We start from the raw sequence: 14673 nt of genomic DNA on the forward strand, positions 1-14673 counted from the left end.
AATTACCACAAACCTGGGGTTTCCAAACAACACAGATTTATTCTCTTACAGTTCTGGAGGTCCCAAATCCGAAATCAGTTTCACTGGGCTAAAATCAAGGTGTTGGCAGGGCTGGTTCCTTCTGGAGACTCTAAGAAAGAATCTGTTTCCTTGATTTTTCCTTTAGAGGCTGCCTTGGCTTATGGCCCCTTTTTCCATCTTCAAAGCCAGTATGTAGCATTTTCTCTGCTTTCATCTTTACATCTTCTCTTTATGACCCCCTTGCCTCCCTCTTATAAAGACTCTTGTAATTACTTTGAATTATCCAGAATAATCTTCCCACATCAAGATTCTTACTCATACCTACAAAGTCCCTTTTGCCATATAAGGTGATATCCACGGGTTTCAGAGATTAAGATATGGACATCTTGGTGGGTCATTATTTAGTTTATCACAGGGGAGTCAAAATAGAGGCAGCATTTCATAGAGTATAGGAGCAGCATTAACTCAGGATTGACAAGGTAAGTAGAAATAAAGATAGGGGTTGATGGGCACTGGGTGTTATATGCAATGGATAAATAACTGAACTCTACATCTGAAACTAATAATACACTAGATGTTGACTAATTGAATTTAAATAAAAAAAAATAAGTTAAAAAAAAAAAAGACAAGGGTTGAATGGTATTTGGCTTGAGGCCTTGGGGATGTCCAAATACTGCCTGTTCATCTTCTGTTCTCTGCCCTTTACCTGTATCTGAAGGAGCTATATACAAAAGGAAAACTAACAAATGAGCTTCAAAGGACTCTTTCATTTTTAGTTGGACCTGTGCCCAGTTGCCTGCCCCTTCCCTCAACCCCCAGCACAGAACACAAGAAAATGCTGATTTGAATGCCAGAGTTCAGGCTTAGGGGCCCGAGAGGAACTTTTCCTTTCCTCCCTGATCTTCCTACCATCCACTTTCCAACATTATTGGAAAGGTGCTGGGAAAAGCCAAATTGGTTGTATATAGCCTTTAGCACAGTACCCCTGTGGTCAATATACATCCATGCATCAGTGTCAGTGTCATAATCTTTCATCAGATTAGTTGAGCCTCCTCTTGGAATTGACAGGATGGTGGATTTCTATCCATCCCCTCTTTTATTTCACTGTATTGGATAACATTAGTAGAAGCATTGATCTCTCCACAGAGGAAGAGACTTCACTTGCTAAATGTTGTGCAGGTATGGGGGCCACGCATTGAGAGGACTGTTGACAAACTGAAGCTTCCAGGGGAAGGTGATAAAGATGATGGAGTGCTGTGAGGAATGGTTGATGGAATCAGAGTGGTTTCACCTAGAAAGGAAGAGATTAACAGGGAGATATGAAAATTGTTTTACATAAGAGGAATTCAGTTTATTCTTCCTGGTATCAGTACAAACATGTGTTGAGTATTTGTAACGTGCTCTTTACATCTCATGTAACTCATAATGCCATCTTAAAGGGCATGCGTATTTCATTTCTATTTTCTGAAACAGGAAACTGAGGTGCAGAGAGATTAAGTGACTTGCCGTAGGTCATGCAGATAGTGAACGACGTAGCTAACACTGGAGTCCAGGCCTGTCTTTCTACCAAACTGTTTCTCTTTCCACTGTACTAATAGATTCTCCTAAATTTAAGCATAAACTAAAGAACTGTCTTGATTTTTCACCCACCAAAGCTAACAAAAGCTTCCACTACTTGGGGCAGGAGGATGCTAGTGATATCGCTGTAACAAGCCTCTACCTCTTAAGATGGCCAAAGGGAAAGATATTTTTCCTGAGGATCTTTTGTTCCAAGTTCTCGCCCTAGGATGAAGCCCCTGTGTATTGTAGCAACCAAGAACCAACTGAATAAACCAGTAAACATTGTGCTTTCTAGAATAGGGGCAATGCTACTTCAAGTTTCCATGAAGAAAACCTCATCTATAGCACCCTGGACCTCTTCTTTGCTGGAACCGAGACAACTTCAACGACACTGCACTGGGGTCTGCTTTACTTGGCCCTCAACCCAGAAATCCCAGGTGAGCACATCAGTGAGTGTGCCTGGGCCAGGACAGAATGGTGCCTCCTGGAGCATACTGCCCCCAAGTTGGGGCTAGAAGATAGTGTGGTAGAATGAAAAGATAGGACAGTCATGAAGTGATGTGGACTTAACGGGTACCTTCTTCGGTTTTTCTGTTAGGATTCTGATGGGTTCACATCATACCAATATAACAGAGTCCCTGCCCTCAGAAACTCAGAGTCTAGAGGGGAAACAATGAAGTCAATTGACATTGTGGTGAGTTCCAGGAAAAGACTTATATTCTTACATGAAATCTAGTTACAGCCTTCCATCCTTTTAAGTAATGTCTTTCGTTGCCCTGTGGATAATGTTCAAACTCCTTAGTCTGGCATATCATGCTTTCTGATGTGCCTCCTTCTGTCTGTCCAGCCTCAGCTCCACCCATCCTGCATAGTGGTCTCACTAAATTACATGTTGTTTCCTTTCCACTGTCCTTATTTATGCCTCTGCCATCAGGCCTGCTCCTCCCTCTACCAATTGCATAGTTCCCCAATTTATCTACATGGTCAGTCACCAGGTGCACTTGAAGAATCTGCTCAAATACAACCTCCTCTAAGATGTCCCCCCATGCTTGTAGGAAACTCCTTCCTCTGAAGATGACTTTATTATTTGGATTATTTTCCTCCTCTAGAGATGACCTAACATACCTCCACTACTGTACTGATTGTACATTATTTGTATGTCTTCCCCAAAGACTGTTGTCCATTCAAAGACAGTGACTGTTATAATCTTTTTTTTTTCCTCTAGGATCCAGAACAGTTTGAGCATATGAGAGATGGGATATTAGGATACAATTTTTCAAACTGTGGGTAACAGTTTATTAATGGGACATAAAATCAATTTAGTAGATCAAGACCAACATTTTTTCCTAAAATAAAAATAGAAGAGAAAATATCAGAGTACTTCCCATGAACTAAGGGTAAGTTTGTTCATGAAACTTTATTTCTTTCCATAATTATAAATAGAAGTATGTTTTATATGTGTGTATATTTATGTTTATGTGTCTTGAATCATGAGGTAAAATGCTTTCGGAACTATGAATTACATTTTCTAAAAAGTTGAAAAGCTACCTCATTTTAGAATACAGATTTGGCTTCTGTAACAGGGTCTCTAAAATAAGAAGAGCTTAAAATTACAGATGTTTATACCCATCTTCATAGCAACTTCCATCAATGGAAGAATGGATAAACAAAATATGGAATACCGTGGAATATTATTCAGCCTTAAACAGGAAGTAAATTCTGACGCATGCTCTAACATGGATGAACCTTGAGGACATTATGCTAAGTTAAATAATACAGTCACAAAAAGACATATACTGTATAATTCCATTTATATGAGATTTCTAGAGTAGACAAATTCATAGAAACAGAAAGTAGAATGTTGGTTTCCAAGGGCTTGGGGTAGGAGAAAATGAGAAGTTATGGTTTAAAGGATGTACAGTTTCAGTTTTTCAAGATAAAAAGTTCTGGAGATTGGTTGCACAATGTGAATATATATATAACATCATTAAACAGTATGCTTAAATATGGTTACCATGGTAAATTTTGTGTCATGTATGTTTTACCACAATTTTAAAAATGTTTTAAATGGCCAGTAAAAAAAAATTCTCCTCTATTTCTCTCTAAAGTTAAGAAACCTAAGCTGGACTCTGCAGAGCCCTTTGGGTTCTAAGCTCCTTCCAATATGTTGCTCTGTTGTGTCTAGAATGATGCCCTTGTTTGCAAGCTCAAAGATGGCTCACCTCAAGGGCTGCCTTTCCACGAGTAGGAAGGGAAGAAGAAAGAAACGCACACCCTTCCTTTAAGAACATGTTTTAAGTATTAAACATCCCTTCTACAGATAATCTGTTGACCAGAACTTAGTCACATGGTCATACTTAGTCACAAGGGAATCTGGGAAATGTAATCTGTAGCTGGGCAACCGGGTATACAGCTAAAATCTCTATTATTGTAGAACAAAAGAGGAAAAGAGGTATATTGGGGCACAATTAGAAATTTCTTTGATTTGTTGGGTGCTCACCTAAATCAGTTCATGTAAATCTCAAGACGTAAGAGGAATGTAGATTATCCTCACTAATAAGAGAAAACTGAGGCTTAAAGAGTTTAACTTTCAGGAGTAATGTTTCAGAGCAAGAGTTCGCAACCAGATATGTCTAAAACCCAGGTCCACTTTTCACTCTGAAATACCTCCTGAGAAACCAGTCTATAGTGCCTGCTATAGGTTTAGCCTTTTTTTTTTTTTTTTTTGCCACTTTGATCCTGATTATTCCATTCTTCAGCTTAATCAGGCTTAAGGAAGGTTGTGGAATAATAGAATAATAGAACTTTCTTTTCCAGAAAAAGTCCACGCTGAGATTGACAGGGTGATTGGCCAGTCACAGCTGCCAAGTATAGCCGCTCGAGAGTCCGTGCCCTATACCAAAGCCGTCATTCATGAGGTGCAGAGAATGGGAAACATCATCCCCCCGAATGTGCCCAGGGAAGTGACAGGTGATACCACGTTTGCTGGATACTACCTGCCTAAGGTAACCAGGGACTCCCAGCCTCAGATCTTCAAGCCCATCTTTTTAGATAGTAGAAACTCTGAACTGAAAGGGTGACCCATGACTCTTGTCCTAGGGAATCACTTAAATGGGAAGAGAGATATATTACACCTGAGATAATATTAGCTTTTTTCCCTATTTGTGGTCTTTGGAACATTAATTGAACTAGACATTAATAGGTATTATGGAGGGGAAGGAGGATTCCTTGGTCAAATATGTTTAGGCAAAGACTGGCTTTTCTTTGCTGTGGGATGTCTCAGTTTTGTTTTTTTTTTTAACCATGTGATGTACATTATGGATCTTTGTGGGGCTACAGCAAGCAGCTGTTCTCAGTCAGACTTTGCCACAGGGCCCTTTACTTTGCCAGGGTGGAGCTTCTCACAGCACTAGGGACCTGCCAGACCTGGAAAATTCTGCTTCATAATCATGGGGTTATAGAATATTAAAATATGAAGGAACATTTGAGACTACTTAGGCCAATATCACATTAAGGCTGGTGTTTCTAGCATGCTATTCCCCACAAGTATTTTTCCAGCTTTTACCTACAACCCTGTAGTGGGACTATCACACAAGGGAAACCAACAGGTGTGTGCAATATTAATTATTTGAAAATGAGAGAAGGGAACCAATGCTTATTAAGCAAGGAGTATGTGCCATGGACTCCATAGGTTCTTTCAAAAGGTCTGAATCAGTCCTGAGAATAAATGTTATTTCCATTTCATAAATTTGGAGGTCAAGGCTCAGGAGTGATTAAGCTTGCATAAGATAGCTCAGCTACAAAGTGACAAGAGTTGAGTTCCAGAAGCAGATCTATTTTGTTTCCCAGGCTCATCTTTTCTGTACTGCACCATGTTCTCTCCACAGGAGTTGCTTTACTGGCACGTTAAAAGAGTCTCTCTGCAATTGTTTTCAGTTGGTCTCTGTTAAATTCCTGTCCTCACAAAGGAAATTCTTTTTTTTAAATTACTTATTTAAATTCAATTAAGTTAAAATATACTGTAGTACTAGTTCCAGGGGTAGAATTTAGTGATTCATCAGTTGCATATAACACCCAATGCTCATTACACATCAAGTGCCCTCCTTAATGTCCATCACCCAATTACCCCATCCCCCCACCCCCCACCCCTCCAGCAGCCCTGTTTATTTCCTAGAGTTTACCATCTCTTATGGTTTGCCTCCCTCTTTATTTTCATCTTATTTTTCCTTCCCTTCCCCTATGTTCATCAGTTTTGCTTCATGAATTCCACATGAGTGAAATCATATGATGTTTGTCTTTCTCTGACTGACTTATTTCACTTAGCATAATACCCTCTAGTTCCATCCACATTGTTGCAAATGGCAAGATGTTATTCTTTTTGATGACTGAGTAATATTCTGTTGTTTATAATATACCACATCTTATCCATTCATCTGTTGATCAACATCTGGGCTCTTTCCATATTTTGGCTATTGTGGACATGGCTGCTATAAACATTGGGGTGCATGTGCCCCTTCAAATCACTAGGTTTGTATCGTTTGTATAAATATCAAGCAGTACAATTGCTGGGTCATAGGGTAGCTCTTTCAACTTTTTAAGGAATTTCCATACTGTTTTCCAGAGTGGTTGCACCAGCTTGCACTCCCACCAACAGTGTAAGAGGGTTCTCCTTTCTCCGCATCCTCATGAACATCTGTTGTTTCCTGAGTTGTTCATTTTAGCCATTCTGACTGGTGTGAGGTGGTATCTCATTGTGGTTTTGATCTGTATTTCCCTGATGCTTAGTGATGTTAAGCATTTTTACATGTGTCTGTTGGCCAATTGTATGTCTTCTTTGGAGAAATGTCTGTTCATGTCTTCTGCCCATCTCTTGATTGGATTATTTGTTCTTTGGCTGTTAAGTTTGATAAGTTCTTTATAGATTTTGGGTTAATCTTTATCTGATAAGACATTTGCGAATATCTTCTCCCATTCTGTAGGCTGCCATTTAGTTTTGTTGACTGTTTCCTTTGTTGCACAAAGTTTTTATCTTGATAAAGTCCCGTAGTTCATTTTTGCTTTTGTTTCCCTTGCCTTGCTGCCTCTGAGGTCAAAGAGGTTGCTACCTATGTTCTCCTCTAGGATTTTCATGGATTTGTGTCTCACATTTAGGTCTTTCATCCATTTTGAGTTTATCTTTGTGTATGGTGTAAGAAAATGGTCCAGTGTCATTCTTCTGCATGTGGCTGTCCAATTTTCCCAGTACATTTATTGAAGAGACTGTCCTTTTTCCATTGAACATTCTTTCCTGCTTTGTCAAAGCTTGGTTGACCACAGAGTTGAGGTCCATTTCTGGGTTCTCTATTCTGTTCCATTGATCTATGTGTCTGTTTTTGTGCCAGTACCACACTGTCTTGATGATTACAGCTTTGTAATAGAGCTGGAAGTCTGACATTGTGATGCCCCCAGGTTTGCTTTTCTTTTCAACATTCCTCTGGCTATTCGGGGTCTTTTCTGGTTCCATACAAATTTTAGGATTGTTTGTTCCAGCCCTGTGAAAAGTGCTGATGGCATTTTGATAGGTATTGCATTGAATGTGTAGATTGCTTTGGGTAGCATAGACATTTTAACAATATTTGTTCTTCTAATCCATGAGCATGGAATGTTTTTCCATTTCTTTGTGTCTTCCTTGATTTCTTTCATAAGTGTTCTACAGTTTTCAGAGTACAGATCCTTTACCTCTTTGGTAAGGTTTATTCCAAGGGAAGTTATGGGTTTTGGTGCAATTGTAAATGGGATCGAATCCTTGATTTCTCTTTCTTCTGCCTCATTGTTAGTGTATAGAAAGGCAACTGACTTCTGTGCATTGATTTTATATCCTATGACTTTGCTGAATTCCTATATCAGTTCTAGCAATTTTGGGGTAGAGTTGTTTGGGTTTTCTACATAAAGTTACATGTCATCTGTGAAGAGTGAAAGTTTGACTTATTCTTTGCTGATTTGGATGCCTTTTATTTATTTTTTTTAAGATTTTATTTATTTATTTGACAAAGAGAGACACAGCGAGAGAGGGAACACAAGCAGGAGCAGTGGGAGAGGGAGAAGCAGGCTTCCTGCAGAGCAGGGAGCCCAATGCGGGGCTTGATCCCAGGACCCTGGGATCATGACCTGAGCCAAAAGCAGACGCTTAACGACTGAGCCATCCAGGCGCCCTGCCTTTTATTTCTTTTTGTTGTCTGATTGCTGAGGGTAGGACTTCCAGTACTATGTTGAACAGTAGTAGTGAGAGTGGACATCCCTGTCGTGTCCCTGATCTTAGAGGAAAGCTCTCAGATCTTCCCCCTTGAGGATGTTTGCTGTGGGTTTTTCGTATATGGCTTTTATGCTATTAAGGTATGTTCCCTCTATCCCTACATGGCAGAGAGTTTTTATCAAGAAAGGATGCTGTATTTTGTCAAATGTTTTTTTCTGCATCTATTGAGAGGATCTCGTGGCTCTTGTCCTTTCTTTTATTAATGTGGTGTATCACACTGATTGATTTGCAGATGTTGAACCCCCCTTGCAGCCCAGGAATAAATCCAACTTCGTCGTGGTGAATAATCCTTTTAATGTACTGTTGGATCCTATTACTAGTATCTTGGTGAGAATTTTTGCATCCATGTTCATCAGGGATATTGGTCTGTAATTCTCCTTTTTATTGTGGTCTTTATCTGGTTTTGGGATCAAGGTAATCCTGGCTTCATAGAATGAGTTCAAAAAATTTCTATTTTTTGAAAAAGTTTCAGAAGAATGGGTATTAATTCTTCTTTAAATGTTTGGTAGAATTCTGCTGGGAGACCATTCTGCCCTTGACTCTTGTTTGTTGGGAGATTTTTGATTACTGATTCAGTTTCCTCACAAAGGAAATTTTGTTCTCAAGAGGCCCACCGTCTGCGGCCATACCACCCTGAACGCGCCCAATCTCGTCTCAAGAGGCCCACCAGTCTTAAGATCTCGGCAGACAGCTCTCCTCTGCCCCCTAGGGTCCTCTCTGCACATTGCACATTTACAGTTCCTTTTCTTTTTCAAGGCCTTGGTCAGCCTCTGTGGATCAATTCCAATTTGTCTAGGTCCCTCTGTGTGTGTCTTACCTGGAGTCTCTCTCAACAGGCAGAACCAGAGGGGTTTACCCATTCTATACCTATTCCTACAGCTGTTCCCATTCACTGTTTTCTTACTGATTGACATCTTGTGGGTGAAGGCTGAGGTCTAAATTATTTCACAGGTGCTGTTTGCACTTTTCCAGCAATTCATTTAGCTCAACAGACTCATTCTACCACTGATTTTTACTATTAACTTTAATAAAGACCCTGGGAACTGAGATATCTAACTGACTGTATCTTGTAGAGGCAAGGAGCCATGGCTCTGAAATGAACTAGACCTTGTACTAATCATTACTCTATCTCCTCCCACTGCACGACTCTGGGCATGTCACTTAATGTCTCAGAGCTTTGATTTATTTATCTGTAAACTTCTTCACAGGTGGAGATAAAATGAGATCATTCATGTAGTGTTTAGTATAGAAAGTGCTCAAAATAGCAGTTCTTTATTAATTTAATAAATGTCCATTAAGCATATAAAACGCCCCCATCTGGGAAAACAACTCTGAATAAAATAATCATGCAAGTATATAGTCACAAACCATGATAAAGGCTCAGCTGGGAGAACTTGCTGGTTTCCATAAAGACATAGGCCAGTTGGAATGGGGAGGAGGAGCAGGAGTGGTCGGAGAGGGCTTCCAGAGGGAAGTGTTGTTTGAGCTACGGATTGAAGGGTGATGGAGAATTAGCTCAGTGACAGAGTAGAGAAGAAGGGCATTCCAGGCAAGGTGAACGGCTTGTAAAAAGGCCTGGGGATGAGCGGAAACATAGCATTTTTGAGAAGCTGAAAGCAGGCCCCTGTAGTGTGAGTACAGGCAGAAGGAGAGTGGTCTAGATGGGGTTTCAGGGGATGGGTCTCTCCCCTAAAGGTGGTGGGAAGCTATTGAAAGTTCAGTATTCAACTTGTGGGGGGGTGGATGGGTGTGGCATCAGTAAATCATATTCAAACCTCACCCTGCTTTTGAAGTGTGGAGCAGATTGAAAGGCGAGAGGTTGTGGGCCCAGTTGGCAGCTCTTGCAGGAGGATAGGCAAGGCAGCTGGTAGCCTGGACCAAGAGGCGGGGTGGACGTAGAATGGAGGTGACAGAATCAAGAGACATTTAAAGAAAAATTGAGCAGCCTCACTGAAGGATTGGATGAAGGCAGAAAGAGGGAAAGGGAGACAATATGGGGGACTGCTGGGTTTCTTTCTACACACCTGGATGGACAGTGGTTCCTTTCACTGAGGTACCTGATTCTATTATTCAACCTCCTAGGGAGTATACCAGACCCTGGAGGGAAGAGAATGGGAGCAGAAGAGAGGAATGAGAGGGATGAGAGATCTTTTACCTGGGTACAGCTGCCATAGTTATCACTTCACGGAGCAGCTGGGTGGGTTCTGGTACAACGGTACTGACTAGCCAGCTGTCGTGTTATTCTCTCCTTCATGTGGATATGTCCCTGTGGAGAGACCCATTCTGCAGTCAACGGAAGCTACATTTCCCTGGTCAAATCCCTGCAAGCCCATCATTTTAAGCTGTCCCATCACAAAGAGCAGGCGCCTGGGTGGGTGGGTAGGGGATTGGGCTAAGAAGACAGTGAGTTGGAGTGGGGTGTGGTCAGGCACTGGCCTAGGGGTCAGGGAACTGCCACTCTTCTGAGTAGGTGTGTTGTGTGGGTCAAGCCTTGCCTGAGTCTTTGCTGCCTTCTCTAGGGGACCATGATCCTGACCAATCTGACTGCACTGCACAGGGACCCTGCAGAATGGGCCACCCCTGACACGTTCAATCGGAGCATTTTCTGGAGAATGGACAGTTTAAGGAAAAGGAAACCTTTCTGCCTTTCTCAGTAGGTGAGTTCTAACTAATAGGCGTGTCAGAATCCAGAGTCCCTCCCCCTGGTCTTCTCCCTGCTACACAAGCTACACAGAGCCCACACTGTGGAATACATGATAGTCTGCTTATCATTAACTTAAAAATAAATATAGATTGGTTGTCTGATCCACTATCATTTTGCTGATGACTCTAAGGCTCAGAAGGGGAGGAACTGGAATTTGATGACCTGAAGCCCGAGGAGCACACCCGCCCTGAGTGTATCTGGGCTGATTCTGATTAGATCTTCTTTGTTTTACCTTCACTTCATTCTATGTCATCATTGTTCACACTGGACAAGTCCCTTCATAATAGGAAAGCTGCTATGAGATGTAGGAATACCTTTCAGTCTTCTGTCTGCAGTAGCTTCAAGTTTTGAATTTCAGTACCAAGTCCCAGCCATATATTTCAAGGATTGTAATTATTCTTGCCTCACTGGTGCTTTGCTATTGAGAATTTTATCATACCCTCTTAATTACAGACTTCATTTGCAAGCACATTATCTCATTTAATCTTTGCAGCAACCCAGTTATTAATAATTAGACAGGAAAGTGATCAGTTATTTCCATTCTTAATATAAGGAAACTAAGAATAAGAGAGTTGTTTCTTATCCAAGATCCTGCGCTCAAGGAATTGGCAGAACAGGGCCTCAGACTCAAGGCTTTATACTTCTAGTCCACTGCTCTCTTTACCACAACCAGAATGTAACTCATCTTCCCACTTAAAGGCCCTTTCACTTTGATTCAGAATTCGTTCCATAGGCATCAGTTAGCATATGCATGCATAACAGGTAGTCCACAAACTCAGTGGCGTAGAGCACTATCATTGCTTACAAGTCTATAGTTCAGCTACAGGTAGCTCTGCTGGTCTTAGCTGGGCTTGTTTATGTGTTTAGGAGGTCAGCTGGTTGAAAAGCTGATCTAGGATGACCCCAGCTGGAACAACAAAGCTTTCCACGTTCTCGCTCATCCTCTAGCAAACTAGTCTGGTTTGTTTACACGTTAGTGTTAAGATCCCAAGAGACAGAATGGAAACACACAATGTCTCTTAAGGCTCAGGCTGCAAACTGACATTCTATCACTTCCACTGCATTCTGTTGGCCAGTGCAAGTCATAAGGTCAGACCCAATTAAGGGAGGGGAAAATACTATAATTTTTGGTGGGAAAGGGTATGAAGTCACATTGCAAATGATGTGCGCACGAGGAGAAGAGGGAAAATGGAGTTGTTTTTGCAGTCTTATCTCTGTGATTGAGAAGAATGAAATTCAAAGAAGGCATACAATTTGGGGATTCCCACAGGAGGTGTGACAGAATGAGGATTAAATAGAAGAAATAGAAATCTAAAAAATCCAATGAGTTAAGACAATGTCAACACACTGTTTTTTTCCCACCCGACTCCCATCTTTGGAACACAGTCACTTCTCCTTGTTCTTGGTCTAGCACCTTCTGAAGACAGCCTCCCTGAAAGAATGAGATATGGACGGCTCCTTCTTTTTTCTTGGGAAAAGATGACCATGTGTGAAATCACTACTTCTGCATAGCCAGGGCATATTGTGAAGCTATTATTGCAAATTTATATTTTCTTTTCCTCACTGAAGTCCTTCCAGGTTGACCTGATATAGCAGCAGGCAGCTTTATGAAAGGCAAGAGTTGGGTTCCTTATTTTTCAAATACAATCATTTGGTCATAGAGGAACACCTAGGTCATCTCTCATTTTACCAATGGAAGAATTGACCTTGTTAGATGGTGATAGCCAGGTGGTGGGAGTACCAAGAAGATACCAGTTTCCTGTGATCCAGGTGGAAGCTTAGAAAGCAAGTAGTCCTCATTTTCATGCTTTGAAAAGTAAATTCCTACTTGTCATCTTCTTGGTATCATTACCCAGCCGGCCACATGAATCAGTTCGAAGAGAGATTATTGCATGGATTTGACAGGTGGGAAAAATTTAGCTCTGTAAGATGAATTTGCTCACTACCCACAGCTGGTTACTGATGGAACCAGTACTTTAACCCTGGTTCCTGACTCTCTGGGTCCAGTTTTGTCATCATAACATGGATTCTTCTAGGAGAATCTTAGTATTTACAGGACAGCCAACTAGGTACCATTTTAACAAATTTCCTCATCGTGCTATGTGTGATGGGTAAAGAGATAAAGACGGAGGGAACGGAAATGAATGAGACACACGCTGGTAGGAAACAGAGGCCCCCCAAAAAGTAATAGCAGCATAATTGTGCAACACGTTTACTAAACACTTCTGCAAGTGTTACCTAATTTTACTTCCTCAACAGCCCCTTATAGGCAAAGGACAAAATGGAGGCATGTATACATTAGTGAGTTTTCAAGAGTATTTAATTACAAGGGAAAATACAAAGTAACACATGCAGCACACAGAATTAACTACAGAGAATTATACCAGTTACAGTGTCCAGGGGAATCCCCACAAGGACAGTGAGGAAATATGTCAGAATGTTAACAAGGGCTCTTGTCTGGAATTACAACCATCTTTTACATTTTTTATTGTCTTCTTTATACTTTTCTTTTTCACGCATTTAAAAAACAAATGTCTGCCGGTGAATACGTATTACTTAAGGAGAAAGTAAGTTATCACAAACACACACACACAAAAGAGATGGTGGTAGTGAAACTGTGGGAGGTTGTTGCAAGGGAGGGGATAACAGAAGCCTAGAGCAGGTGTCAGAGCACAAGTGAGATGAGGTGGGGTCTGCACAGGTCGGCTGTGGCAGCGATGAGAGAGAAGTTATATACAAGGGATACTGATCCAATAAGTAAACCCACTGACAATAATGGGAGGAAGTTACAAATAGGGAAAGAGAGAAGATAAAATGAACTCTGTGGTGTTGAATTGGAATCAGAGGTTATCAATATGAACTCAGATTTCTGATAGGTAGGTAGGTATAGAAATAAATATAGACGTACACATGGATGCATATATATAATTTAAATATATCCTCACATTATATACATACAGATTCCCCAGCTCTAGCCACTGATTCACTGAGAGCAACACTACCCTGATATCAACAAGCATGTCAAATGCCCAGATCTTGGTTTCTAGATATCATTACCCACTAAAAGGAACTTGGGACTTCTAGAAAGATGGCTAATTCTAGGGTTGGGGAAGGGAAAGTATAAGATGATCCTGAAACACACTGTTGTGCCCAAAAGTTAAGGAAATACCAGCTTGAATGGTCATCTAATGGCCAAATCTGGAACATCTTGAGCATCAAAACGAATAATAATAACAAATTATAACCCTCTGAATAAAAATAGGAATCTCTGAACTCATACTGATATAAATAAATGAGTGGGAAAATGGGGATGAGGGAAAGCATTTCCTTTAGTAGAATTCTAGCTAAAAGATGTGGAAGGAATGACAGAATTTTAAAGCTCACGATTTGGCAACCATCAGAGTAATAAATAATTTAGCCAAGAAATAGCAATGGAAACTAGTGGATGAAAGGTCTACGAGGAATGGTTTATTAACATAGTCTTAAAGTATTTATTAGTTACAAAGAGAAAAAGAATCATCTTATAGGGGAGAATTTGGTAAACACCACCTTAATCAAGTGATCAAAGTTAACATCACCAAAAATGGGACAAATCAAAATTCTGGACCACCCAATAGGATGAAATGAGAACACAGCCTCACTTTGGTGCTATTCTTTTCTTTTTTTTTTTTTTTAAGATTTATTTATTTATTTGAGAGAGAGAGAATGAGAGAGAGAGCACGAGAGGGAAGAGGGTCAGAGGGAGAAGCAGACTCCCTGCTGAGCAGGGAGCCCGATGTGGGACTCGATCCTGGGACTCCAGGATCATGACCTGAGCCAAAGGCAGTCGCTTAACCAACTGAGCCACCCAGGTGCCCCTTGGTGCTATTCCTATCAGAAATGCATGACCCCCCAACCTGAATCTAATCATGAGGAAACATGAGAGGCATTTATCAAGTAATTTGTCATCTTCAAAAAAGCCAGTCATATAGACCTGGTGTGGATACACACACACAAACACACACACAATGGAATAGTATTCAGCCATATAAAAGAATGGAATCTTGCCATTTACAACAGCATGGATGTAGCTAGAGAGTATTATGCTAAGTGAAAT

At 40.8% G+C, this 14673-nt stretch overlaps 2 protein-coding genes across 2 annotated transcripts in view; one reads left to right on the forward strand and one right to left on the reverse strand.

Annotated features, from left to right (window-relative positions):
* CYP2J2 (cytochrome P450 family 2 subfamily J member 2) overlaps window positions 1-14673 on the forward strand; it is a 34759-nt gene that overhangs the window by 17672 nt on the left and 2414 nt on the right. The window contains 4 exon segments of the mRNA XM_025871915.2: window positions 1877-2018; window positions 4399-4586; window positions 10393-10465; window positions 10468-10530. Of these exon segments, the coding sequence (XP_025727700.2) occupies window positions 1877-2018; window positions 4399-4586; window positions 10393-10465; window positions 10468-10530 (466 nt within the window).
* HOOK1 (hook microtubule tethering protein 1) overlaps window positions 20-14673 on the reverse strand; it is a 90759-nt gene continuing 76105 nt past the window's right edge. The window contains exon 24 of the transcript XR_012379453.1: window positions 20-1312. The gene's annotated coding sequence lies outside the window, so the exon portion shown is untranslated. The remainder of the gene's footprint in view (window positions 1313-14673) is intronic.

The sequence above is a fragment of the Callorhinus ursinus genome, unplaced genomic scaffold, assembly GCF_003265705.2.
Source record: "Callorhinus ursinus isolate GAN/ISIS: 27379988/994484 unplaced genomic scaffold, GSC_fseal_2.0 scaffold9, whole genome shotgun sequence".
Classification (NCBI taxonomy): domain Eukaryota; kingdom Metazoa; phylum Chordata; class Mammalia; order Carnivora; family Otariidae; genus Callorhinus; species Callorhinus ursinus.